The 27,978-nt window shown below is 43.7% G+C and overlaps 3 protein-coding genes and 1 long non-coding RNA gene across 14 annotated transcripts in view; 3 read left to right on the top strand and 1 right to left on the bottom strand.

Moving 5' to 3' along the window:
• The window catches only part of RANBP10 (RAN binding protein 10), a 49,763-nt gene extending 41,347 nt beyond the window's left edge, over positions 1-8,416 (top strand). Inside the window, exons 11-15 of one of the 6 annotated variants that reach the window (XR_014567394.1) lie at positions 114-238; positions 1,011-1,153; positions 2,311-2,422; positions 3,350-4,889; positions 5,397-8,416. Coding sequence is in view for 2 of the 6 variants with exons in the window: in XM_083752249.1 (XP_083608375.1) it covers positions 114-238; positions 1,008-1,153; positions 2,311-2,422; positions 3,350-3,480 (514 nt within the window). In the remaining 4 variants the exon portion in view is untranslated. Of the gene's footprint in view, positions 1-113; positions 239-1,007; positions 1,154-2,310; positions 2,423-3,349 lie in introns of all 6 variants that reach the window. The other 5 variants (XR_014567395.1, XR_014567396.1, XR_014567397.1 and 2 more) reach the window with 5 other exon arrangements.
• LOC310850653 lies at positions 229-25,662 on the bottom strand. The gene is made up of 3 exons (XR_014567406.1): positions 25,583-25,662; positions 16,520-16,621; positions 229-356 (listed from the first exon to the last, which is right to left on the bottom strand). It is a non-coding gene; the product is annotated as an uncharacterized lncRNA (long non-coding RNA).
• On the top strand, positions 11,122-18,964 carry LOC310850642 (C-signal-like). 2 transcript variants are annotated; one of them, XM_083752295.1, is made up of 6 exons: positions 11,122-12,521; positions 14,663-14,714; positions 16,509-16,687; positions 17,518-17,676; positions 18,214-18,318; positions 18,758-18,964. In XM_083752295.1, exons 1-6 carry the CDS (start codon positions 12,315-12,317, stop codon positions 18,872-18,874), a joined length of 819 nt encoding a protein of 272 aa, XP_083608421.1. In that variant the 5' UTR covers positions 11,122-12,314; the 3' UTR covers positions 18,875-18,964. The 2 variants fall into 2 exon arrangements, with proteins under 2 accessions (XP_083608421.1, XP_083608420.1); XM_083752294.1 differs by having other exon boundaries at positions 11,125-12,521; positions 16,509-16,696.
• On the top strand, positions 21,430-27,977 carry LOC310850641 (C-signal-like). 5 transcript variants are annotated; one of them, XM_083752291.1, is made up of 6 exons: positions 21,430-22,104; positions 23,474-23,525; positions 25,572-25,759; positions 26,582-26,735; positions 27,072-27,176; positions 27,598-27,977. In XM_083752291.1, the coding sequence occupies exons 1-6, from the start codon at positions 21,898-21,900 to the stop codon at positions 27,708-27,710; spliced, it is 819 nt and encodes a 272-aa protein (XP_083608417.1). In that variant the 5' UTR covers positions 21,430-21,897; the 3' UTR covers positions 27,711-27,977. The 5 variants fall into 5 exon arrangements, with proteins under 5 accessions (XP_083608417.1, XP_083608416.1, XP_083608419.1 ...); XM_083752290.1 differs by having other exon boundaries at positions 21,434-22,104; positions 25,572-25,750; positions 26,582-26,740; positions 27,594-27,977; XM_083752293.1 differs by having other exon boundaries at positions 21,445-22,104; positions 27,594-27,713.
• Position 27,978: the final 1 nt, after the last annotated feature.

Below are 27,978 nucleotides of genomic sequence, written 5' to 3'. Positions count from 1 at the left end.
TGATCTGCAGTGTGCTTTAATCCTCACTGACGCTGTCTTTCCTGTTAGCTATTCCTCTCATTCCCCCAGGAAGACTCCTTTGCTTTCTAAGACCCTCCTTTTTTTCCACACAGTGACAGTGAGATGGAGATGGAGGCAGAGCACTACCCCAATGGAGTCCTTGAGAATTCTGCTACAAGGATAATGAATGGCACTTACAAACATGAAGAGATTCTGCAGACAGATGATTCCAGCATGGGTAGGGTTTAGTGTGGAAAGCATCTTCTCATCTCTGTTCCAGGGAACACTCAGCTTAGCAAGTGTGGGTGATGTTCCCTAAGGACTGCTACTTGGGGTGCCTCTTCCAGTCCAGAAACCTGCAGAGAGGGCATGGGATGCAAAAAAAAAAATTGTTTCTAAAATTAGTTAGATCATTAGAATATCAAACAGTAAAATTTTGAAAACGATGAAGTAATTTCTTGCACCACGACTGAAGTGCCAATGTAATTTATAGCTGCTGATGGACAGGATTTTAAAACTAAATGCCAGAGATTTACCAACTGCCTGCTGCAAAACCAGAACAATTTAACTTTTTAAAATGTCTGCATTTTGTTAGTACCTGAATATTAACCTCAACATTTCATTGTCCTGTTATATGTCACTTAAAAGCTATAATTTCTGTTTGTAAACCAATAGCCAGGCGTGTACATCAAAGCAAACATTTCTTTCTTTAATCTTACACTTAGAGCTGCACTTCACATGTGCTTTGGCACAGGATTTTGGTCCAATCTTAACAATTTTACACTACATGTTTTTGGAGGTAGCTAATGCTGGAAACTTAGCAGCCCAAAAGGACTTTTGATCATGCTTCTAGTGGTGGGACTTCCCTGAGCCTTCTGCTGTTGACCTTACTGGAATTGAACTAACTGGCTTTTTGAGAGACAGAAATGGAGGAAGGTGATTGCTTTGGTGCTCCAGCCCTTCCCTTCTTTTCACTTTCCCTTCCTTTCTTCTTTCCTTTGCTCTAGAAGATGGCTGTCCTCAGAGGCAGCTCTGTGGAGGGAACCATGCTGCCACTGAGCGGATGATCCAGTTTGGGCGGGAGCTGCAGACCCTGAGCGAGCAGCTGTGCAGAGAGTATGGGAAGAATACGACACATAAAAAAATGTTGCAGGTGTGCCATGTGGCTGAGAACCCCATTCACATTCGTGACCCAGAACTTGAAACCATTCATTCATTCAAAATATCCCCATTTCACCTCTCAATATAAAATTGCTATGGTGGTTGCTTGCAATAAAAAATAAAAACAGTATAATAGGAAGCTGCTTTATAGTGAGTCAGACCTTTAGTCCTTTCAGCTCAGTCTATACTGACTGGCACCAGCTCTCCACGATTTCAGGCAGAGGACATTCCCAGCCCTACTGGGAGATTCCAGGGGTTGAATTTGGGACTTTCTGCATTCAAAACATGTCCTACCACTCTTGCTATGTCCCCGAAATAAAAAGTAAAAATAAAAGGCAATAGAGCAGTGTCGCAGGAGGAGTTTTAAAAACTAATAAAACCATCCACACCCAATTGGTCACTTAAAACTGTTTTAAAACCCAAGGAAAATAGTACTGTGTTGACCCTGACACCTAAGGGTTTTAGATTCGCTACCAAGAAATAGCTAAAAGAATTCCACAGATGAGATACCACTGCCAAGGAAGCCCTGGAGCCCTCTGTTTCATATCAGGAGAAAGGGTTGCACAAGAAGGACACTATGCCTCCCGTTTTCCAGAGAAGTCACCTTGGTTTGCACTTATCATAATTCATAACCCAAACTACCATTCAGGCTTTCAAAGATAGAACTGGCAAAGATGTAGATTAGTGTCACTTGCCTGCTTTCATTTCTGTTTACTCATCACTTAGCTTTATCTTTGTGCCTGCATCCATGGTGCAGTAGCCATAACTGCAGTTTGTCACATGAGATGGGATTCCTTAAGCTTGGTTTTTCATACTGCCTGAACTGAGCCATTACACATCTTGCTTGGACCAAGAATAGTAGTTAAATACCAAAAGGACAAACTGCTCTTTGTCCTCTTTGGGTTAAAAACTATTTAGTTCAGTATTTTAAAACACGTTGGGAATCCATATAATCGTTTCCCTGCAATTTCTTTAGATCCACTTTCTCCCAAGCAGAGCATTGAGTTCATGTGACATAGTGAGTATGTGTTCTCTGGTCTCAATTTGAAGAGACTCAGTAATTTCGGGTGGCCCATTCCATCACTTAGAGAATCTTGGTGTTTTGTGTATGTGTTGCAGTGCCGTTCAAGCCTCTCTTCTTTCACTCAGGACGCGTTCAGCTTGCTGGCCTACTCTGATCCATGGAACTGTCCCGTTGGCCAGCAGCTAGATCCAATCCAGCGGGAACCCGTGTGTGCTGCACTCAATAGCGCTATATTGGGTAAGGTGACAAACGGTGAGGTAGCTCAGACCTTTCTCTTCTGCATGCCCCTGTTTCTGCAGTGAGGCTACTGATGCTGGAGGGCAGCTGGCAGAATTATTGCTTGCCTTGCAAAATCTCTGCAGTGTTCTTTAATTTTCCCCAACATTTTGCTTAGTTTTCCCCATGTTCCATGAAGACCTCCTGAAATATATAGTGTTATGCCGCTGCCATAGTTTTAAGGACTGCTGAGCGAAGCCCAACCACTGTGTGTGCTTTTGCTGCACACATATTTATCACCACAGAGCTGAAAGCTGGAGTGGGGAGCAGACTTGCAAAATCTCACCTCACCCATGAATTCAGTAGGTAGCTTGAGCTTCAGCCACCCTTTCTGTAACGAGGGCACTAATTTGCCTAACAGGGTTATTATATAGAGTAATGTGGTAACATATGTAATGAATTTGGGATACCTCGATAAAACTTGAAGGCATGGGCCAACAGATGCTGAGCTTTCATCGGTCTCACTGCTTACCATGAAATAAAGCTATGCCTGTGTATAATTTTCATATTGAAACCAGTGGGCTGCAACATTGCTGAACTTGGGCCAGATTCATGTACTTAACCTTTGACTGTCATCAGGCTTCAGATGGATCTTTCCCTTCGTAGGGCCTGCATGCATTCCAGAGCCTGTGTCCCTCCAGATGTTGCTGGACTACAGCTCCCATCACTCCTGACCACTGGCCGTGCTGGTTGGGGCTGGTGGGGGTTTGGAGCCCATTGACAACTGGAGGGACCCCCACTCCTCTTCTGTGTTTTCCAGTCCTCTATGGGGAAGAGCCTTCTTGCAGCTTTGGGGTGGGGGTGGGGAATGGAATAAGTAGCTTTTATCAATGACATGCTCTTTGTGCATCGCCTCATTGTCACAATGCCCTCTTTCTCTTTCTGCAGAGTCTCAGAACCTGCCAAAGCAGCCCCCACTGCTGCTTGCCCTGGGCCAGGCCTCGGAGTGCTTGCGGCTCATGGCCCGCGTGGGCTTGGGCTCCTGCTCTTTCGCCAGAGTGGATGACTATTTGCACTAGCCACTGAGTGTGACAGAGTGACCCCTCCAGTGCTGCCACCATCACTTCCCCCTGCCTCGCATTTTCCCACTGCCCCCAAAGGCAAGCTGCCCAGCGGAAGGACACATTGCTGACTGAGGGGGAATCCTTGTGATGCCTTCATTTCTCACCTTGGAAACTGCTGGCAGGGCCTTCCCCCTGTCGTCATCACCACCACAGCCTGCTCTGCCCTGCAGCCATTGCAGCACTCAGTATTTTCACTGGTCATTCTGATGTAGCGCCTTTCCTACTTTAGGATTTTATTTTATTTTATTTTATGACTGAGCCACCAGTATTTATATCTGGAGAGTTTGTGCTGAGCTGGTTTCTACTAATTTAGAGATAAAAGTGTATCTGTTGGTGATGGCCTGCTTTTATTTTCACGAGGGGAAACTGCTGGCACTTATGTCACCAGGGCAGTGTTGTTCTCTAGTGCTAGTCCCCTTAAAGGCAAGAGGCTTTGTGTTTTGACTGGAGACCAACCTATGCCACCACATCTCTACTGCCTGAGCAGAAAGGCTCGTTTGTCTCTTTTTTGCCATGTGATATTCAAGTTCAAGAACTGACAGGTGGCCATTGGAACTTCTGTGGAGAAAAGCTGAGAATGAGAATGAAAGGTGTGCAGTATTTTGCTCTCATCTTCTAGAAAAATGGCCTGATACTCTGAGACAGATGGAGATGGTCTTAACCGAGCATACCCCACCCCCACCCTAAACATGGTTGAGAGCAGGAACAGTGTCATGCCTAAACACATCCAACATTATAACACAGGCAGCTGAGATGACGACCTCCAGATGTTGGACTCCAGTTCCCATCAGCCCCAGCTAACATGATCAGTGGTCAGGGATTATGGGATCTGTAGTCTTAACAACATCTGGAAAGCATCATCTTAACTACCCATGCATTAGAGGAAGGGATCCTAGGCCCAATGCAGTTTGATTAGCACATTTAATCCAATATGGGCATTTAGGTGGCAGCTAGCATCAAACAAATGGGACTTGTCCCATAGAGATGTTGAAGGCAGAGTGACTTTACCTGTCTTTTAAATGGAATAACTGGGAGATATGTGTCACTCTAGCCTTTTCTATTTGAGCTAGAGACTCTCCTAGGGGTTTTCACTTGGACTGCTGTCTGCTTTTTTATACAGTTGCACGCCCCCTGTGTGTTGGGGTCGTTCATAGTTGACAAGCTCCCAGTCCAGGTTTGGGGCTCAGGTAGATCAGATCACAACCTCCCTCATTACCTGTGGATCTTTGTTCCACACTGAACTTGAAGTCCGTCAGATGCTTGAATGACAACTGATCAGCCACAAATGAAAATGTGAAATTGAGGACATAAGCCAATATTTAGTTTTTCCTTTTAAAAAAAGTGTACAGTTTTTATTCCAAGGAGTAGCCATTAAAAAAAAAAGGACAGACACTTCTAAACCAGGGTATTGCAGAAATCCTCACAAAAAGTTGCTAGGCATAATGGGTGAAAAACTCAGGTGCCAGTCTAATTTATATGAGGGTGTATATATGTATATCAAGAGAGGCACACTACTAAAAGCATTTTTGTCAGATTATAGTATGGATTATGCAGCTTCAGAATTGTTGGCTTGCTGGCATATTTCAACATCTTGTCTAGCTTTTAATATACATTTCTGATGGGAAAAGTGACTCCTATAAAATCAACAAGCGAGACATTTAGCTCAAGTGGTTTTTCAGTATTGCAGAAGGTTACGGGGAATGTGCTAAATAAGAAGTGTGCTTCTTGAGGTGAAGAACAGTGGTCACATTTAGAACAGGCATAGGCAAACTCCAGCCCTCCAGATGTTTGGGACTACAATTCCCACCATCCCTAGCTAACAGGACCAGGGATGGTGGGAATTGTAGTCCCAAACATCTGGAGGGCCGGAGTTCGCCTATGCCTGCATTAGAAAGAAGCTGACAGTTTAGTTTGGGGCTTGGAGGTATAACGGTGAATAACACACGTGTGTGCAGTAGACTTGGAACATACAGAATGAGCATCACATTCAAGAATGTGACCTGCACCTGTAATGGGAATGATCCTGCACAGTGCTCATCAGTTGTAGACCACCTCTATTTTCATGTGTTTGTGTGTAAAGTAGTGGTGGTGGAAGTAAACACACAGTTTTCATCCCTTGTTCTGCTGGGCTGACTATTACTGAGAGACTACAGAAACACTTTAAAATTAAAGAGATGGCTGTGGAAGACACAGTTCCAAATTCAGTCCCCCCTGCACTGATAGTGTTACATAACTGGCTATGATTGCTCTCTTGCACAGGTTAGATCAAAGCAAAATATCATCCTGACTGCATTGAATAAAGGAAAGCATTATCCTTTTTTGCCAGCTGCCATCAATAACTGGTCAACATGATACTCAAATGTTTAGTGTTGTTTTAACAGTTCTATCCTGTCTTAGATCTTTTTAAAGAGTGCTCAGTCGTAGCTTACACATCAATAAGCAAATCCTGTTTAAAACCCTGATTTTAAAGTCCATCCCTAATTGTGTCTTGGTGTGAAAACTGACATCTTCATAGCTCCAATCTCATTTTCTGCACCAGCAACCTATCAATTGGCTGCTATTGCTGTATGTAGCTCTTAGGATTTAATTTTTAAATTTTACCTATTTTGGATGAGTCTTTAACCAGCGATTCCCTGCCTCCATAACATTACTTTTTACAGAGTTGCTTTGAATATTTTCTCAGAAACAAGTTACCCACACTTATGGTGGGTAACATGCTTTTGATCTAAAGCAATCTGCTGAAAGCTTGAAATCCTGTAGACATTGGAGGTACTCTGTGTCACACTTGAGGAAGACTTTCAGTACCAGCCAGCTCAGCTCAAGAGTTTCCTTGTGGTACAACTGCTGTTTAGACCCAGAAACTCCTGGAGTGTGTAGCCCAAACATGGCTGTTGGTATCAAAGCCTATAGCAATTATTCTTAAATTAACAGTGTAAATGTACTTTAGAGGTTAAAATTAATTCAATCAAAAAGACTATGGAACTTGTGAAACAAAATCTTCCCAGATGTGTTCATATTCATATTGATGAAATAGTATTCTCTTTTCACAGCAGTTAACTATGAATACTCCACTTTGGATACAAAATACTCATTTTTTTAGTAGGTGGTCATCAGAGCCATTATGATCAAGAACAACAAGAAATAACATGCATAGGTGATATCTAGGCTATGGGGTGAAATTGCAGAATTTACAACAACCTCCCCTTCTAGGGCATTTGCCATATAGATGGAATAGAGATTGAAAGTCTCTGGTTGTGGTGTCTGGAATCCAACAGCATCACTGCTGATTGCTCTTCAATCTGGCAGTAAAATAGTCTCTCTAGTCTACAGCTGTTTTAAACCATTCTTTGAAATACTATGCTGAAGAATGCTGATCCATCACTTGATAAAAAAGCACACTCTCTTGTCTATGTAGTCTCCCCATACTCTAGAAGTTCTTAACACTGTACAAATAAGAATTTCCACATATAAGGAGTGTTATATCTGATCTCATATTAGGAGCAGGAGATATAAGACAAGTGGAGATATGGTTCTATAAAAGGAGGGTCACAGATTAGCCACCCCTGTCCTAGAATGTCAATGCAGTACACTCATTCCTTCTTCATCTGACCCCAAACAGTTCCTTTTGCGCAAAAGAAGAGTGATTTTGCTTTTAGATTAACATTTTATTTTTGGACAACCTATCTGCCTTGCAGGGTGAGATTGCCAGACCAGAGACCTGAGCTAGAGCTTTGGTTCTGTAGGCCTTTTGTAACATGGCAGGTGGCACTAGAGGTTCAATAAGGTACATGTTTCTGATGCTTCGCTAGATCCATCATTTTAACCACAGGCGGGGTAGCATGCCTCCCAGCAGCACCCAAACATCCATCCTTTCATCAGGCCCAAGCTGCTCTTACTCATCTTCCATATATACTTTGTAACTTACTTGAGGAGTTCTTTGTTCTAAATTAATGGCGGGTTTCAAGCACCGGGTTGACCAGTTGGTGATCTGTTGGCCAAAACTGGTCTCCTGGATGCTAGTTGCCAAACCTGTTCTTTAAATATGGGGGGAAATGGAGCAAAAGGGGTGGTATGGAAATTGTTGTTGACATGCCACTGGGCATTAGAGCCATGTGCACCACACTTCCCTTCAGGCAAAATTAGTTGCTGACTAGGACTCTCCTACAACCAAGTAGGTTTTTTATGGTGGGGCCACACTGCTTGGGGAAGTACTCTGAAGCATATTGAAAAGAAAAGATTGACATTTACTACAAAGAAACATTATTTAAGGTTTAAAACTATGGGTTGGTGGTTGTTTTTTGCATTTTTAATTTTGGGGTGTCTGTGTTCTCATCTTAAATCGGCTGACAGCAACGTGAGGTGGGTGGCAGAGTGTGACTGGATTGCATCTTGGATGTCAAGCTAGGACAAAAACAAAACAAAACCCTACTCAGTGAAGTGCTTATTTTGATTCAATTATCTACCCCTGCCTTTTCCAGTTGTTCAAAACTCAGGTACCAGCTCTAGCATGGAATGTCAGGACACTTTTTTGTTAACTTTTTTATAGCATCATCAACTGTACAAAACAAAAAAAACCCAATCACCAAATAAAACAAGCTGAGCAGAACCTCAGCTCCACCAGGCTTCCATCATCACTTGGAGTTCTTTCTCTTCATTGAGGACATTGACTCAGTGGACATCCTACCAAGCTGTGCACATTGGTTCAGTCTCTGCTTAGTATTTGTGAGTTCAGTTATCCAACGCTAGCATGAAACCCTTCCGAGGGGAGGAAATTTTAACTGAAGAAAAAGAATATGGGGGGGGGGGTGTACTGGAAATATGGTTTAAAAAAAACCCACATTCTGTTGTATTTTGACAGAATTATTTTTATTAAAATATACATCCATGTGCACCTGCCAGTGTCCTGTGTCACTCTCCTATGCTCCATTCTGGTACTGTTTGTGTATGTTGTCTGCTTGGGGAAGGACCATAGCTCAGTGAAAGGGCACATGCTTTCTATGTACAGGTAGAAGGTCCCAGATGCAGTCTCCAGGTACCATTGCAAAGCACTCCTATTGGAAATTCTGGAGAGTCACGGCTGGTCAGCATAGACAGTACTGATCTAGATGGTGAATCAGTTGTCTGACATGATACGATACAGCTTCCTTTATGTGTGTTTGCGCGTGTGCACACATTTGCATTTGTGCCCATACTCCGTGCGCCACAACATTCGCTTGTACATTGTTGTGCAGGATTGTAAATATTAAAAAGCACCCTTCATTGTGTGCTTCCCCACACCTTAAATATTTACAGTAGGCCACTGTGATCTTGTATATACATCATTATGAAATTGGGTGAAGACAAGCTTTAGGTAGGCAATACCTACAAGAATGAATAACATTTCATAGATTAGAGCAGGGGTTGCTCACAAGCGCATGTTCATCCACAGAGGCTTTCCCTTATGCCCACAGGGTCCTCTTCCCCCTGCTGAAATTAGGCTTGAAAGAAGCATTGGGTTGTAGTTAATAACCTAGGTTGTGGTAAGTGCTTGTTTGCAGTGTGTGTGTGGTGCCCAATACACACTTCTCTATTTTCAAATGTGCCCACAAACCCAAAATGTTTGGCGATCCCTGGATTGGAAATGTAGGCTTTATCCAGGTAAGCTCATGCCGTGAAGGATTCCCCTTAGACAAAGGAAGATTAGAACTTGCACACATTGACTATCAAGAGTCTTAAGTCTTTGGGTGACGTCTATTGCCAAATCAGGTGAATCTTAAATGTTTATCATAATTTTTTAATGCAAAGAGCGAAGTTGACATTCACTGGTAAATCTCAAAGCCTTCTCCATACCTTCAATAAATATCTATAGTCCTATTTTCATTTACTGTTGAAGAACACTCTGTGGCATATTTGACTATGTCACACAAAACTCCCATTGTTCTCAAGCGTCTGAGAACAAGCAGCAAAGAAGAATTTGTTCCATGGTGTCTTGAGTTTTCACTAGAATTTGCTGAAATTAAGAAGTCCCACCCATTTTAATAAGCAGGTTGTTAGTTTGGCAAAGGATGGCAAATGTGCTGTGTAAGAATTAAGGTCCACATCTTCTTACTATTTAATTAAAATGTAAGAGATCACACTGCTGTTTGCCTGGCTGCCGACAGCGCTCCAAATTACATTTATTAAAGAAAACTACTCTTCATCTATATAGCCTTCATTGCTCAAAGGTCACAATGAAGTGGGGGGACATAAAATAAACTTTTGAAAAGCATGAAGGTAGAACGTATCTGTACAATACTAACAACTTAATATGCTGATTATGTTATATATTGTTACCTGCTCCTCATGTCTAGAAGAAGTGAGACGTTCCAGAGGCAATAGAGCCAAACTGTTTCCTGTGGATGAGAACACATGAGGGACTTTAAATGCTGGCTTTAGGCATAAACAGTGCTTTTTTCTGGGGGGATGCAGAGGTATGCATACCCCTAAACATTTTGTGAATCTTTCAATGTGGGTAGGAAAATGAGAGTACCCCTAAACATTTTTAAAGAAAAAAAGCACTTTGTATAAATATATGAACAAAACTGACTCCTGCAAGATAATAGGTAACAACCTGAGCAGCCCCCAAGGCTGCATCTCTCAGTTCTAGTCAATTTTTGTGTAAAATATATCAGCTATATCTGTAACACCTCCTTACAGGTGCAGCATTCTACTGTGGTAAGTATATACAGTGGTACCTTGGGTTAAGAACTTAATTCGTTCCGGAGGTCCGTTCTTAACCTGAAACTGTTCTTAACCTGAAGCACCACTTTAGCTAATGGGGCCTCCAGCTGCCGCCGCGCCGCCGGAGCACAATTTCTGTTCTCATTCTGAAGCAAAGTTCTTAACCCGAGGTACTATTTCTGGGTTAGCGGAGTCTGTAACCTGAAGCGTATGTAACCAGAGGTACCACTGAACAGTCTTTCAATTCAAACTGGATACATTACACCAGTACATCAAGTAATATGGTTTTACCCTGAGGCAGTTTAATTTCATAGCATATTGCCAGTATTGCAGAAAATGGAACAACCCCTCCCACAGCATTTGGCTCAATGTGGTTAATCTACATTTAAATTTAAACATAAAATTATTATCTTCATTTTGAAACCACACACCCCACGTTCATCAATATACAAACAATATATTGTTTTATTGGTAACATTAGAGGTAAAATGACTTATTACTCATACTTAATCTAAGCACAACCCAAGGGCTCCTGATTAGGCATCTAGCTATGCAATGTTATCAGTTAATTCCGCTCTATCCTGTTTTTCGCTTTGTTTTTATTTACACCAACTCACGAACCATCAACTTTCAAATTGACCACTAATAATGAACCACAGGTCGCAGATATTACTGCAAATTTATTGTGCTTTCTGTGATATACAGATGACATGAGGAGACCTGGTCTATTTATTTGTAGCATTTACTATTCCTTATTATTAAGGAAAAATAAAAACATATACCATAGTTCACCTGGAAGTGCCCACACGCTCTCAACAGACTTCTTACTTCAGGAGTAGTTGTTCTCCCTCTCCTGCTGGGGTGTGGTAGCTGCCACCCTAACTAGTAGAGCAACTAGGAGCATCTCCCTTACCTGTTTTCTAATTTTTCTAACATCATCATTTTTTATTTATACCACGCCCTCCCCAGCCAAGACCAGGCTCAGGGTGGCTAATACCGAATATAAATACAGTAAAAACATTAACAACAACAAACCAAACAAACAGTTGATTAAAATATAAGTTAGAATGCAGCTTAAAATGCAGCTTAAAATGCAGCCTTGTTTTAGTGGTAGCCTTGAAATCACCTGCCAGACCAGTTTAAATGACCTTTATTCGTAGTTTTCACTTACCTTATTCCAATCTTGTGGACTTTAAAAAAAACACCAAACCCTTATTAACACTATGAACAACCCATAAGTGCAGTAACAGGTTGTTGCATCATACCATATATAAAGCAAACGAACAATAAATAGTAAGAGAAAGAAGTGATGACACATCAATATAAATCAAGACCTCCATATTTCATGAGCTAGTGTGGATGGTGAATGTTGAGCATCTAAATCCAAAGCATAGGAAATAAAATCCCACCAGATCCCATAAAATCCTCCTGGATCCTCCAACCCACTGGAAACACTGAATTTATGTGCAATTTCCCCTCACAATGACTTCCGCCACACAGCCAAATGCAGATCTTTCAAGGTTTTCCTTTGCTAGGCTATTGAAACCCTAGCTGCAGCTAACATGCATGTCAAAAGCTCTTTACAGTGAAAAGTGTTTGAAAATAGTGTTTTCATTTTACAGATGTAAAGGAAGCTAAGGAGTAGGTACAAAAGCATATCAGGGGATGTGGCCTGAACATAACTTTCCCCCTCATCTTCCTCTGAGCTATGACAACCCTCAAACTCATTGTAAATCTGAATTGTCTTCTTCTCTGGAAGTGTCAGGCTGGGGAGGCGATCTCCAGTCCCTGACATTGGGTTAGTTTTTATATGCTGGTTAATATATTCCCTAGTGACACGGTATGCTTTTTTATCATTTTTTCACATTCTTTCACTAATGAACTTGGGGTACATAGTTATTTGCTTCACCCTGTTTTTTAAATCTTCATAACAATCTTTCATAGTAATTTTTCCATTGCTAATGATGTTATTAAAACACAGAAGTGGCCAATGAGCTAGTCAGCAAATGAGGTGTTGCGTCCAACATAAGCTTATCTGAAGATCAAAGGAGGTGCCTACTTCCCATAAAAGCATCTCATGTGACGACCCGATGCTCTTTGAGGCAAGTGTGACAAGTATGGAAGCCAAAGGCTGCAGCTCCAAGGGGATGGCGATAGAGTTCCCTGTTCAGAGTGTTCTGGTGACAGGATCCAATTCGGGAATTGGCCTGGGTCTGGTGAAGCAGTTTCTGAAGCTGCCAACTCCACCTCAGTGGGTCTTTGCTACTACCCTAGACATGGATGGACCAAAAAGCAAGGTGAGGACCAGGAATGTAGCATAAGAGAGTAGTGATGTTACTACGTTTTCAGAATGTAATGTCAGCTTTCTGTGCTGGATGGGGTTGATGGGAGTTGTAGTCCGAAACATCTGGAGGGCGCCCGGTTGGAGAGAATGCTGTTGCACTCATGACCTGCTTGCAGGCTTCCCATTGCCATCTGGTTGTGAGATCAAGAGGCAGGACTGAGTGGGCCTTTAGTCTGAAAGTCCTTATCTTTGGTTTTTTTCTTTAAAAAGCAAGGTTTTGATTTAAGCTTAACTATAGATGCTAAACTAATTGTTTTCAGGTTTTTGTAATTGCCAGTGCTCCCCAACTGCAACATGAGCCCTGTGGGGAAGAGAGATAAGGCCAACCCAAATGTGCCCCTTTGTTTGCCCTCCCTTCCAGTTACCCTTTCTCTGCCAGAAATAGATCAGTATCTATTTCTACCAGGCTGCCAAACACTCCCTTGTGCCTCTTCAATAACATTTCTTAGTAGTGTAGGCTGGGTGTAATCATAGAGACCTTAAGGTATGGTTACCAGACGTCCCCATTTCCTGGGGACAGTCCCCAGATTTACAAATCTGTCCCCGGACAAAATGTGTCCCCAGAATGTCCCTGGATTTCATTTAATGTCCCCGGATTTATATTTTAAATGTTGTAGATTTATTAGTAAGGAATGAATGTTGCATGAATGGTTCAATGGCACAAGACACATCATATGGGGACTACCGGCGAGGCAAAATGGCGGGCACCACAGCAGCGAGCAGCTCCTGAAGCCAGCCAGAGCCTACTGCCCTACCAGGCTGGCTCCGGGCTGCTGAGACTGCCGCTGCCGCTGCCACGTCCACTGCCAAGAGGAAATGAGGGATGTCCGGCGCGTCAACTGGGGAAACTAATGACACCCCCCCCCCGGTGACCCCAATCAAGCCGGGAGCGAAAGCACCTGGCCGACTGCCCATCGGTGCTCCGGGGCCAGGAAAACCCCGGAGACAATGCAGGGAGAAGGAGGAGAGGAGAAGGAGAAGGAAGAAAAAGAGGAAGGAGAAAAAAGAAGGGAGCCCTGACCTTGCTGTGCTGATGCCGCTGCTGAGGAAGACAGGTAGGAGAGCACCGGGAGGGCAAGGACACATGGCCCAGCCCAGGCTCGACCCAATCATACTCCACAGTGGCTAGCGCTCCAAGCGAGTAGGCCAGGGCGCAGAGGAAGGCCACGTGACAGAGGAGAGCACAGAAGAGAATATTTTTTAATACCTTAAAAAAAAAAAAAAACTTTCACCCCCTCTTTTTTAAAAAAAAGTTTCCCCAGATTCTTTGAAAAAAATCTGGTAACCTTACCTTAAGGACTTGTGAGCCAGGATTAAAGTTTTAATAAAATGATTAAAAAGTCATTCTTAGGAAAAAATGTTCTATCTTATGAATGGTTACATTAAAACAAAGCCATCCCCAAAGGAGCTAATAGAGAAATTAAAATAAGACCAAAGCATCCTAATATCCTTTAAATAAAACAGTGTCCTAACAGCTGAAGTCTTACACTGGAATTTATGTTGATCCTCCACAGTTTCCTTTCAGTACATTCCCCTGTGGGCAACTTTCTGGGGGCCATGGGGGGGGGGTCAGAAGCAAAAGTGGGCCAGGCAACAGATATGGCTGCTGCCCTTGTATAATAGGCTACATTCCACGGATGCAAAAGTCTACATGCACCTCTCTCCATCCTCCATCAGAACAAGTAAAAGGTACTGTTACAGTACAAGGGCATATTTCAGCCAGGCAAAAGCATTGAGGAGGGTGTAGAGCAATGCCAGTGAGGGGTATGACCTGGTGAGAAAGAGGCTGTGGTCTTGGGAGAGTTACAAAGCCTGCATAGAGGGAGCCCACATAGGAGGGAGAAGGAGAATGAGGACTTTCAGACTCCTTACCACTTTTCCTTGCACCAGGTTTTCTGTCCATCTCTGATAGTGTGCTCACCCTATTAATATTGGAGACAAGGATGTTATCCTGGCAAGGGTTTGCTCTGAGTGAGATTCCTAAGTGTCTGTTACTCTGCTGAGCATTTTTAGGAATCAGCTCTAAGGCTCTGGGTCTCTCTTGATGCCTAGTTCCAGTTTAATCAATGCAAGAAAACGTTTCTTTTTTGACAGGAAATAAAGGAGTTGGCATGCCAGCATCAGAATCTGGTGGTGCTGCAGCTGGGTAAGTCTCACGTTCCAAGTGTGGGATGAATAGACATTCCCAGCACCAGTGGAAACCAGTACAGTCCACAAAGCAGTAACTGGAAAACAAAAGGATTTGCTCCCCTGTTACAGAATATCAGTGATATTGTCCCCACAACTTCAATGAAGCTTTGAAATGAGATGCACCTATATGTAGTCTCTGTCCATATCGTCACATAACAGATGTGTGGGGAAGGTTTGGCCCACCATATGTTGCAGAACTACAACTCTCATCATCCTTGGCCATTGACCATGTTTTCTGGGACTGATGAGAGTTGTAGTTCAGCAACAGTTGGAGAGCCATTAAGGAACTTTCCAAAATGGCTTACAAAGACATGGGCTAAAGCTGTCTCTTATGGGTACTCTACCTTTATGTATAGAAGCAATATGACACAGAAAGACAAGGCTTCCAGAACAGATACCACAACCCCTTGTATGTTACCATAGTCCACAGAATAAAGTTCAGGCACCTCCCCACTGACGCACAACCACTGATGTACACATCATTTTTGGCACCTCAAGGGGCAGGGAGGGGGCAGAAGGGGGGGCAGAATGGGTCAGAGGCAGAACAGGGTGGACTTGCACAAGTGCTGCTGCAAAACCCATACATACATGAGGATTCCCCTGTACAGTGATACCTCGGGTAACATACGCTTCAGGTTACATACGCTTCAGGTTACAGACTCCGCTAACCCAGAAATATTACCTCAGGTTAAGAACTTCGCTTCAGGATGAGCACAGAAATCACACCCCTGTGGCGCAGCAGCAGCAGGAGGCCCTGTTAGCTAAAGTGGTAGCTCAGGTTAAGAACAGTTTCAGTTTAAGAATGGGCCTCTGGAACGAATTAAGTACTTAACCTGAGGTACTACTGTACTTGGGACTCACAGTGGCCTTGTTTAGGGCTCAGCTTTACCTTCAATGTGTCTAATTGTCCCAAATATTTCATAAAAAGTAATGAATAATACGTTGGAAGTGAAACTGCACGGATCATTCAGTGTAATTATGTTAGTGTAAGGTTACCAGATTTTTTTCAATGATTCCGGGGATACTTTTCAACTTCAATAGGAATGATAGGATTTTGTCAGGGGACTGATTGTAAATCTGGGGACTGCCCCCGGAAACAGGGATGTCTGGTAACCTTATGTTAGTGTTGAAGTCAATTAGTTATTAACCGGCTGGGTGGAGGTGTTGATTAGCAAGCATGCAAAGCAGCCTAAGCAGGTTTCTTCTATACGTACCTTTGGCTGAATGTCTGCTTGCTACTGTATATGCAAGGCCTGAACTGAGAGAGACAAACTATCCCTACAGCTTTCTCCCTAAATTACACACAGTAAAGTGTTGCCAAACTTTTCTCTCTGAATTCCACCTACATTAGTTAAGTACTTTGACCTTACAATTGCCTTGCCTTGAGCTCATTTTCTGACGGAGTGATATGAATGTGGTGCAAACATTTTTAAAAGCCAGGCCCTCACTGTGAAAAACACACACCTCCATGTAAACACACGCTGTAAAAAACACACACCTCCATGATTCAGAGAAACACTTGTTCTTCCTCCTCAAGTGGACTGTGGTAGCTGCTACGTTAACAAAAAGAGCTGACAGGCCAAGGTGACAAATAAGTGGACCGAAAAGCACCTCTCATCCTTGAATGGACTTAATCTGTAAGATCCCCCCAAGCCACCTGCCTTGGTAGTTTTAAAAGGGCCTTTTTATTAGTCCCTTGGGCATCCCCACACCACCCAGTTCTTAAGGGCCTAGAAATGTCATTCTGCAGATGTCACTGACCTCCAGAGCATCAAGGCAGCTGTGGAGCAAGTGCAAAGGTGTGTTGGAGAATGTGGGTTGAACCTCCTGATGAACAATGCCGGTGTTATTTCTGGAAACGACCTGGAGAAAGAAAATGCAAAGGACATGGCAGATGTATATGCCGTCAATACTATTGGGCCACTTCAGGTGAGCCAGGTAAGTTTTTGCTTTTCATGGTGCCGCAAATCCCTTTACTCACTACCTATTGCCCTGGTAATAACTGTCATGTTCTGGCCCTTTGGGAGAATTAAACAAACTGGGTAGGAGAAGAGCAGTATTTGTTTGAGCAATTAATTTTCATGAGGATTTTAAGAAAATAATTGCAAACTCATATGGAACTTCAGAGAATTGAACTTAAGGTAGGAAAAATGATAAACCAACCTTGATAGATCCACCAGTTGCTGAACATCAGTCTGGCATAAAAATAGTAATGCTTTCTACCTTTCCTTCCCCAGAAGCTTTAATGGGGCTGCTCTCATGAACATGCAGACAATATTTTTTTTAATAGAATGGATCAATATGGCTACTTTCTGGAAAACAGATGACATTAATGCCTTTCCTATTTTAGTGTGCTATGCACACACATAGTAAAAGAGAGAGATTGCAGAAGTTGTGGGAGAAGGACAACTTTAAAATGCCAAGAAGTGAACTAGAAGGAAGAAACATGGGTGAGACCTTAGAATAGAGCAGCTTCAGGACCTGTTGGGGGCTGCATAAAATGAGGTCAGGGAACAGGTTGCCCAGCTGTGCATTCAAACAATTCTAAATGTATACTAAGTCCTACGAGACTTCTTGTGCAAAAGCTTATAGAAAGTACTGGTATTTTTGGATCAGAAATCCTAATTCTGCTACGAGCATTGTTTATATATACCTTAAATTTATACAGTGCATCCAGTGCTTTCCTCTGATATCACTGCCCTAGGATAACTGCATTCTTTAACCTAACAACAACAGCCATGACCTCTATTCTCTTTTAGGCATTTCTGCCCCTGCTGAAGATGGCAGCTCAGAGATATCCCCAGGAAGGGCTGAGCTGCTGCAAGGCAGCCATTATCAATACATCCAGTGCTGCAGGCTCCATGGAAGTTATGCTGCTATGGGAAATAAAGATGAATATTGCCTATCGCTGTAGTAAGGTACCTTATGTGAAATCCATGTGAAACTGTCTGCAGCCTCCTCTGCCCAGCTGTAACTATCTTTCCAAATGATAGCTGTATGTGTGAATCTGGGCAATAATCATGCATTGCCCACGGATCAATGTTGAGAGACAAACTTCTGGTCTAAGGATGTTGCATTTTCTAAAACAGTGGATGGCATTAAGGGACGATACCAGCATGTTTTCTACAAATAAATAGCATGTGTACAGTCCTTTTCTTCTTGCAGAACCTAGAACAAACATCTAAAGCTAGATATCAGTTAGCAAAATGATGCAGCCAACAAGCATGGAGAACACTCACAAATGCCTGTCAAAAATCTTGTTCAAGAGTGGTGTCCATGATAGATAACTTCCAAGTTGCTAGTTTTTGTGTCAGGAATGCTCAACGATGTCCAGTTTCTCTTACAAACCTCTCTGCCCCCAAATCCTTTCTAGCCACCTTGCAGTAATCCATAATAAGCAGCTCCCCACAGTTCAATGCACCCTCTGCTCATGGTTTGTTTTTTCTCCCTTGTAGGCTGCTTTAAACATGCTCACCAAATGCCAGTCACTCACGTATCCAGCTTATGGGATTCTGTGTGTTTGCATCCATCCTGGCTATGTAAAAACTCAAGGCATGCAAGTAAGTGCTCAAGGCTTTTGATAATCATGGAAAAGGTGGGCTATAGGGCTATAGCATGATATTTCTTTAAACAAATTGCTTGACATTTTTAGTTGGATGGTGGTGCCTGAGTAGCTCCAGTGCCCCATCCTTCACTGCTTGGAGGTATTAAAAGCACAAGAGCAAGGCAATGAAGGCAGCATCTATGAGTTGGTGCTTCTAATAATATCCAAAATTGCTCCTGGAAAAGCAAGCATAGTCCTCTGAGGCCTTGCAGTGAACTGCTATCCTTTGGCATATTATGACACTTGGTCGTCTTTCATAAAGCAATGTTTAATGTGCAGACTGAAATCTTATAACCAAGACATCCAACAGCATCTAGGCTTTCTGCTATTTGATGCTCAAGAATGACTTTTTCCGAACTTAAGAAATCCTTCACTTACAATATTTTTCTTCACAGGAGGCGGACCTGACTGTAGAAGAGAGTACACGAGGAATAATTCAAGTTCTCTCCACACTTTCTGAGGTGGATAACGGTACCTTTGTGGACTGGGAAGGACGCAGAGTGCCCTGGTGAGGGATTTGTATCACGATGCCAGGGGGGTTACCACTCTAGGATTCTGCCTAGACAGCATCCAATAAACCACCTGGGATTCAAGGAAAAATGTTTCTGACTCTTTTCTTCCTTCAGAAGGTTCCATTGAAGACCAGTTTTCATGCAGAATTGTTTTTAAGGACTAGCCATGGATTGGAAGATCTTTCAGCCTGAATGTCACACACCCTCATGAGCCCCCTTATGGGGGCTGGATGCCAATGCCAGGTGGGGGTGGGTGGCACCGGTGAGACAAAGCCAAAAGTGGGCAGGGCAAGGTTGTGAATATTACCTTTCCATGGAACAGGATGGGGAAGTTGTGTCCTCCGGGTGTTGTTGGACTGCATCTCCCATCAGCCCAAGCCAGCATGGCCAATGGTCAGAATGATGGAAACTGTGGTTCAACAACATCTGGAGGGCCACAGATTCCCCATCTCTGGTACAGAAGGCTACATACAAAAGCCAGATGCATTTAGTGTGTGCAACCCGCTGTTGGAGGAGGACGGGTTGGTTTGGATTATGTGTTTGGGTCCCCTCCAAAGCCTGTGGTTCTTTATCTGGATGATGGGAGTCTGTAGTAGGAGCTGAAGTGCCTGAACCAGGTTCTTTGTAAAAGGTCAAGCTGACCCTGCTCAGCATCCTTTTATATGTCTAAAGACTTGAGCAAGTATGGGTGTGTTGTCATAGAAAAAGGAGCTAGGATGTCTCTACAAGGAAGGGTAGCCAGATCTCACACACGTGGCTGGACTCAGTATCCTGGAGGCAAGAGAACAGTAGGTCAGAGGCTGGCCTTTGTCTTGTCTGCATATGGGAAGACACAGAGGCTTGACTTCCTCTCAGAGCTGAATCCAAACCTTTGGGGGATCTCCCTAGGGACCTGATGGAGGAGCAAGATCTGATGTAGCAGTGATGCTGTGAGCCCTTCATCTTGTGCTCTGGTTGTGTATATGTGCAGACCCTCCAAAATTTATCTGATGAAAATAGAGACGTCCTATTCCATACTACTACTACTACTACTTAGTTATATCCTGCCCATCTGACCTGGTTGCTCCAGCCACTCTGGGCGGCTTCCAACATATATAAAAACATAATAAAACATTAAACTTTAAAAAAATACTTCCCTACCGGGGGCTGTCTTCTGGTTGTTGTCTTCTAAAGGTTGTACTGTATAGTTACCTATCTCCTTGGCTCGGGGGTCAAATAACTCCATACTCTCCCAGCATTTCTCTGTTGAAAATAGGGATAGCCTAAGGAAAGGAGGGACATTCTGGTCCAGGATCAAATCAGAATCAACAATGGCTTCTGTAAATCTGGGACTGTCCCTGGAAAATAATGACACTCAGAGTGTTTCTATGTGTAAATAAAACCATTGTCAAAAAGATACCACATTCTTCAGTGATGCTATTCCAAAGAAACTGAGCCCAAGGGAAGCAATAGCACCTATGACCCAGGTGTGCCTGGTTCCCTTTGGGCCCAGTGTAGGATCCATTGGAGCCTGCCCATGACCCCACAAGGATGGCGCACCTGCCATGAAGTCTCTCACTGGTCAGAGATTGGGATTCACGTAACACACACTTCCTCTGCCCAAGCAAGAGGGACCTATCATCACTGCTCAAGGACATGTTGCAGCCACGCAAAAGCTCGAGGAAGTTGTGAAGAAGAGTTAGAGAAGGGTGTGGTCAGAGAGACTATTGAGGGCCTCTTCTGCCCAGCGACGGAGCATGTGCCCATGCTGCCCGGGGTGGGTGCATGGGGTGTGCCCGAGGAGGGCGGAGCGCGAAGGGTGCCTTCGAAGGGAAGGGAGCCAGTGTGGTGTAGTGGTTAAGAGCACTGGACTCGTAATCTGGGGAACCGGGTTCGCTTCCCCACTCCTCCACATGCAGCTGCTGGGTGACCTTGGGCTAGTCAAACTTCTTTAAAGTCTCTCAGCCCCACTCACCTCACAGAGTGTTTGTTGTGCGGGAGGAAGGGAAAGGAGAATGTTATCCGCTTTGAGACTCCTTCGGGTAGTGATAAAGCAGGATATCAAAGCTGAACTCTTCTTCTTCTTCTTCTCCTCACGTGCCACAGTTCAGGGTAGGAGAGGGGCAGGGAAGCTGCTGTTCACGCTTCCCCTGCTCTCCGCTGCCAGGTTAGACATGATCCGGTGATGGAGCTACTGCAGCTGGGCGCAAGGCATCACACCAAGGAGAGTGGGTGGCAGCATTGCCACTGACCCTCCTGCTATCTGCTACTGAGTCAAATCTGACCTGGCAATGGAGCTGCTGCAGCTGGGTGCACCTTGCCGCAGCTGAGGAGGGCTGCTCTCTGCTGCTGGGTCAGGAGAGCTGCTGCTGCTGCTGGGCGTGCCACAGTGAGGAAGGTGAGCAGCAGCACTGATGTCCACTCGCCTGCTCTTCTCCCCTGATTCAGGGCGGAGCTGTGCCAGGCACAAGTGCTACAGCCAAGCCACAGCACCTTCTGGCGCAGAGCCAGGCTCTGATGAAGACGTCTGCTGTGGGGATGCCTGTTTGCACCCAGCCACATTTTTAAAACTCACATTTTTGCCATTTTGTCACCCCCCCCCTTGGTGATGACACAAGGGGTGGCCCACACCAACCGCACCCTCATTCCTATGCCACTGCTTATGCCATTCCCCCTCTGGTTAGTTTTTATATCCTGGTTATCATATTCCCTAGTGACACGGTATGCTTTTTTAGTACTTTTTCACTAATGTACTCAGGATACATAGTGATTTGCTTCAACCCATTTTTAAATTTTCATAACAACCCTGCAAAGCCAAACAGGCTGAGAGACTGACTGAAGATTTTAATTTGGAATTGTCTGTCCTCTATACCATAATGCCACAATGCTTCTTAGTTTTTCCATTGCTAATGATGTTGTTGTTGTTAAAAAACAGAGATGGCCAACAAGCTAGTCAGCAAATGAGGTGTAGCATCCAGCATGAGATTATCTGAAGATTAAAGGAGGTGCCTACTTCCCATAAAAGCATCTCATGTGACGACCCGATGCTCTTTGAGGCAAGTGTGACAAGCATGGAAGCCAAAGGCTGCAGCTCCAAGGGGATGATGACAGATTTCCCTGTTCAGAGTGTTCTGGTGACAGGATCCAATTCAGGAATTGGCCTGGGTCTGGTGAAGCAGTTTCTGAGGCTGCCAACTCCACCTCAGTGGGTCTTTGCTACTACCCTAGACATGGATGGACCAAAAAGCAAGGTGAGGACCAGGAATGTAGCATAAGAGAGTAGTGATGTTATTACATTTTAAGAATGTAATGTCAGCTTTGTGGGCTGGATGCGGTTGATGGGAGTTGTAGTCCGAAAAATCTGGAGGGCGCCCGGTTGGAGAGAATGTTGTTGGGCCTTTGGTTTCACCAGCAGCTGCCCTGCTCTGGTGTGACTGTTTTCAGTGGCTCATCTGAGTTGCCCACTGCCTGCCTTGTCTGCTGCGTTCAACACTGGTGTGATGGGCCAGCAGCTCTCACAAGGCTGCCAAAAAGCTGTAGTTCACAGTGCTGTCTCTTAGCGGCCAGTTGAGCTGCAATATGATAATAGTCTTAGAAAATTACAGCATAGATTAATGGGGAGGGACATAAAAGAAGATCTCTATCACTCTAATTCCACCCGTAGACTGGTTTGTCCAGCAATTATCATTTTGCTGAATTAAGTTTCAACACCTTTTTAAGCTGTTTACCAGCAGAGGACAGTATTGGCTGTCAGGAAATAAATTAATCCCTTAAACCCCAAGTCAACTCCATGCAGGATTTTTATCTCTTTTAACAGTCTAGTTCCTTCAAAGTAACTTTGTAATAATGTTCAACTTACCCTTAGGTCTTCCACAGTTTCCCTTCAGTACATTCCCCTGTGGGCAACTTTCTGGGAGCCACATGCCAGTGGTGTAGGGGGCCAGAAGCCAAAGTGGGCCGAGCAGCAGACATGGCTGCTGTCCTTGTATAATAGGCTACGTGCCACTGATGCAAAAGTCACTAGTTTCTACATACACCTTTCTCTCCATCCTCCATCCGAACAAGTAAAAGGCACTGTTACAGTACAAGGACATATTCTAGCCAGGCAGAAGCATTTTTTGAGTGTATAGAGCAATGCCAATGAGGGTATGACATGGTGAGAAATAGGCTGTGGTCTTGGGAGAATTACAAGGGGGAGGTGGGGAGAGCTTTCAGACTGCTAACCACTTTTCCATGTACAAGGTTTTCTGTTCATAACATACTCACCTATTAACAGTGCTTTTTTTCTAAAAAAAATATTTAGGGGTACTCTCATTTTGACTCCAGAAAACCATCATTTTATAGTTCAAATAGGGAAAAATAAATACAGTAAATGGACAAAAGTAAAAAGATTCACAAAACGTTTAGAGGTATGTGTACCCCTGCACCCCCCCGAAAAAGAACTGCCTATTAATATTGAAGAGGAAAGTGTTCTTCTTGCAAGGCACTGTTCTATGTGAGATTCCTGAGTTTCTATTAGACTCTACTAAGCATTTTCAGCATTCAGCTCTAAGGCTCAGGGTCTCTCTTGGTGACTAGTTCCAGTTTAATCAAGGAGGTAAAACATTTCTTTTTTGACAGGAAATAAAGGAGTTGGCATGCCAGCAACAGAATCTAGTGGTGCTGCAGCTGGGTAAGTCTCACATTCCAAGTGCAGGATAAATAGACATTCCCAGCACCAGTGCAAACCAGTACAGTCCACAAAGCAGTAACTGGAAAAAGGATGGTTCACAGCCAATCAAGGGCTTAAGCAACAAAGCCTCTCTTCTGAGGTGGTAGCAGGCCTGCCATATATTGCTGAACTACAACTCCCATCAACCTTGCCCATTGACCATGCTTGCTGGGGCTGATTAGATTTGTAGCTCAGTAATATTTGGAGAGTCAAAGGCTCCCCATACCTGCCATAAAGGAACTTTCCAAAACGGCCTACCAAAGTCATAGCCTCATGCTATTTCTTATGGGTACTCTACTTTCTGTGTCTGTGAATTCTTACAGAGGCAATATGACACACAGAGGCAAGGCTTCCATAACAGGTACCATACATAGCCTGTGGTATGTTACCATAGTCCAAAGAATAAAGTACGGTACTTGGGATTCACAATGGCCTTGTTTTGGGCTCAGCCTTACCTTTTGTGTGTCTGATTGTCCCAAAGATTTCATAAATCTTGGAAGAGGAACTGCAGGGATCTTTCAGTGTGCATATGCAAGGCCTGAACTAAGAGAGACAAAATATCTCTGCTGCTTTCTCCCTAAATTAGACACAGTTTTTTGTTCAGTTTGCTCAGTAAAGTGTTGTCAGGACTTTTCTCCACCTACAATAGTTAAGTATTTTGGCCTTACAATCGCCTTGCTTTGAGCTTGTTTTTTGATGGAGTGATATTAATGTGATACACGTATTTTTAAAAGCCAGCTGCCAGTCAGTCCCTGTGCTCACTGCATGCACAACTCAGAAAGACACACAGAGCTCCATGATTCAGCGAAGCACTTGTTCTTCCTCCTCAAGTGGGCTGTGGTAGCTGCTGTTGTTGTTTAGTCGTTTAATCGTTTCCAACTCTTTGTGACCCCATGGACCAGAGTACGCCAGGCACTCCTTTCTTCCACTGCCTCCTGCAGTTTGGTCAAACTCATGCCGGTAAGCTTCGAGAACACTATCCAACCATCTCGTCCTCTGTTGTCCCCTTCTCCTTGTGGCCTCCATCTTTCCCAACATGAGGGTCTTTTCCAGGGAGTCTTCTCTTCTCATGAGGTGGCCAAAGTATTGGAGCCTTAGCTTCAGGATCTGTCCTTCCAGTGAGCACTCAGGGCTGATTTCCTTAAGAATGGATAGGTTTGATCTTCTTGCAGTCCATGGGACTCTCAAGAGTCTCCTCCAGCACCATAATTCAAAAGCATCAATTCTTCGGTGATCAGCCTTCTTTATGGTCCAGCTTTCACTTCCATACATCACTACTGGGAATACCATAGCTTTAACTATACGGACCTTTGTTGGCAAGGTGATGTCTCTGCTTTTTAAGATGCTCTCTAGGTTTGTCATTGCTTTTCTCTCAAGAAGCAGGCGTCTTTTAATTTCGTGACTGCTGTCACCATCTGCAGTGATCATGGAGCCCAATAAAGTAAAATCTCTCACTGCCTCCATTTCTTCTCTTTCTATTTGCCAGGAGGTGATGAGCCCAGTGGCCATGATCTTCGTTTTTTTGATGTTGAGCTTCAGACCATATTTTGCGCTCTCCTCTTTCACCTTCATTAAAAGGTTCTTTAATTCCTCCTCACTTTCTGCCATCAAGGTTGTGTCATCTGCATATCTGAGGTTGTGGATATTTCTTCCAGCAATCTTAATTCCGGCTTGGGATTCATCCAGCCCAGCCTTTCGCACAATGAATTATGCATATAAGTTAAATAAGCAGGGAGACAATATACAGCCTTGTCGTACTCCTTTCCCAATTTTGAACCAATCAGTTGTTCCATATCCCGTTCTAACTGTAGCTTCTTGTCCCACACAAACAAAAAGATCTGACAGGCCAAGAGACAAGTAAGTGGTCCGAAAAGCACCTCTCGTCCTTGTAATCTGTAAGATCCCCCAAAGCCACCTGCCTTGGTAGTTTTAAAAGGGCCTTTTATTAGTCCCTTGGGCATCCCCACACCACCCAGTTCTTAAGGGCTTAGAAATGTCATTCTGCAGATGTCACTGACCTCCAGAGCATCAAGGCAGCTGTGGAGCAAGTGCAAAGGTGTGTTGGAGAATGTGGATTGAACCTCCTAATGAACAATGCTGGTATTACTTCTGGAAACGACCTGGAGGAAGAAAATGCAAAGGACATGGCAGATGTATATGCCGTCAATACTATTGGGCCACTTCAGGTGAGCCAGGTAAGTTTTTGCTTTTCATGGTGCCGCAAATCCCTTTACTCACTACCTATTGCCCTGGTAATAACTGTGATGTTCTGGCCCTTTGGGAGAATTAAACAAAAGCAACAAACTGGGTAGGAGAAGAGCAGTATTTGTTTGAGCAATTAATTTTCATGAGGATTTTAAGAAAATAATTGCAAACTCATATGGAACTTCAGAGAATTGAACTTAAGGTAGGGAAAATGATAAACCAACACTGATAGATCCACCAGTTGCTGAACATCAGTCTGGCATAAAAATAGTAATGCTTTCTACCTTTCCTTCCCCAGAAGCTTTAATGGGGCTGCTCTCATGAACATGCAGACAATTTTTTTAAATAGAATGGATCAATATGGCTACTTTCTGGAAAACAGATGACATTAATGCCTTTCCTATTTTAGTGTGCTATGCACACACATAGTAAAAGAGAGAGATTGCAGAAGTTGTGGGAGAAGGACAACTTTAAAATGCCAAGAAGTGAACTAGAAGGAAGAAACATGGGTGAGACCTTAGAACAGAGCAGCTTCAGGACCTGTTGGGGGCTGCATAAAATGAGGCCAGGGCACAGGTTGCCCAACTGTGTGTTCAAACAATTCTAAATGTATACTAAGTCTTATGGGATCTTTGCGCAAAAGCTTATAGAAAGTATTTTTGGATCAGAAATCCTAATTCTGCTATGAGCATAGTTTATATATACCTTCAACGTTATACAGTGCATCCAGTGCTTTCCTCTGATATCACTGCCCTAGGATAACTGCATTCATTAACCTAACAACAACAGCCATGACCTCTATTCTCTTTTAGGCATTTCTGCCCCTGCTGAAGATGGCAGCTCAGAGATATCCCCAGGAAGGGCTGAGCTGCTGCAAGGCAGCCATTATCAATACATCCAGTGCTGCAGGCTCCATGGAAGTTATGCTGTTATGGGAAAGAAAGATGACTGTTGCCTATCGCTGCAGTAAGGTACCTTATGTCAAATCCATGTGAAAGTGTCTGCTCCCTGCCCTGCCCTGCCCTGCTGCGACTATCTTTCCAAATGATAGCTGTATGTGTGCATCTGGGCAATAATCATGCATTGCCCACAGATATATGTTGAGAGACAAACTTCTGTTGTGAGGATGTCGCATTTTCTAAAACAGTAGATGGCATTAAGGGAAGATACCAGGATGTTTTCTATAAATAAATAGCATGTGTAGTCTTTTTCTTCTTGCGGAACTTAGAACAAACATTTAAAGCTACAAAACAGTTAGCAAAATGCACCCTCTGCTCATGGTTTGTTTTTTCTCCCTTGTAGGCTGCTTTAAACATGCTCACCAAATGCCAGTCACTCACGTATCCAGCTTATGGGATTCTGTGTGTTTGCATCCATCCTGGCTGGGTGAAAACTCAATCCAATCCTGTAAGTGCTCACAGCTTTTGGTAATCATGGAAAAGGTGGGTAGCCCTATAGGATGATATTTCTTTAAACAAATTGCTTGACATTTTTAGTTGGATGGTGGTGCCTGAGTAGCTCCAGTGCCCCATCCTTCACTGCTTGGAGGTATTAAAAGCACAAGAAAAAGGCAATGAAGGCAGCATCTATGAGTTGGTGCTTCTAATAATATCCAAAATTGCTCCTGGAAAAGCAAGCATGGTCCTCTGAGGCCTTGCAGTGAACTGCTATCCTTTGGCATGCATGGCCACTTGGTTGTCTTTCATAAAGCAATGTTTAATGTGCAGACTGAAATCTTATAACCAAGACATCCAACAGCCTTCTGCTGTTTGATGCTCAAGAATGACTTAAGAAATCCTTCACTTACAATATTTTTCTTCACAGGAAGCAGACCTGACTGTAGAAGAGAGTACACGAGGAATAATTCAAGTTCTCTCCACACTTTCTGAGGTGGATAACGGTACCTTTGTGGACTGGGAAGGACGCAGAGTGCCCTGGTGAGGGATTTGTATCACGATGCCAGGGGGGTTACCACTCTAGGATTCTGCCTAGACAGCATCCAATAAACCACCTGGGATTCAAGGGAAAATGTTTCTGACTCTTTTCTTCCTTCAGAAGGTTCCATTGAAGACCAGTTTTCATGCAGAATTGTTTTTAAGGACTAGCCATGGATTGAAAGATCTTTCGGCCTGAAGGTCACACTCCCTCATGAGCCCCCTTATGGGGGCAGGATGCCAATGCCAGGTGGGGGTGGGTGGCACCGGTGAGA

This window comes from Podarcis gaigeae, assembly GCF_964106915.1.
Source record: "Podarcis gaigeae genome assembly, chromosome: 8".
Taxonomy (NCBI): Eukaryota; Metazoa; Chordata; class Lepidosauria; order Squamata; family Lacertidae; genus Podarcis; species Podarcis gaigeae.
This window is presented reverse-complemented; position numbering and strand designations above follow the sequence as displayed.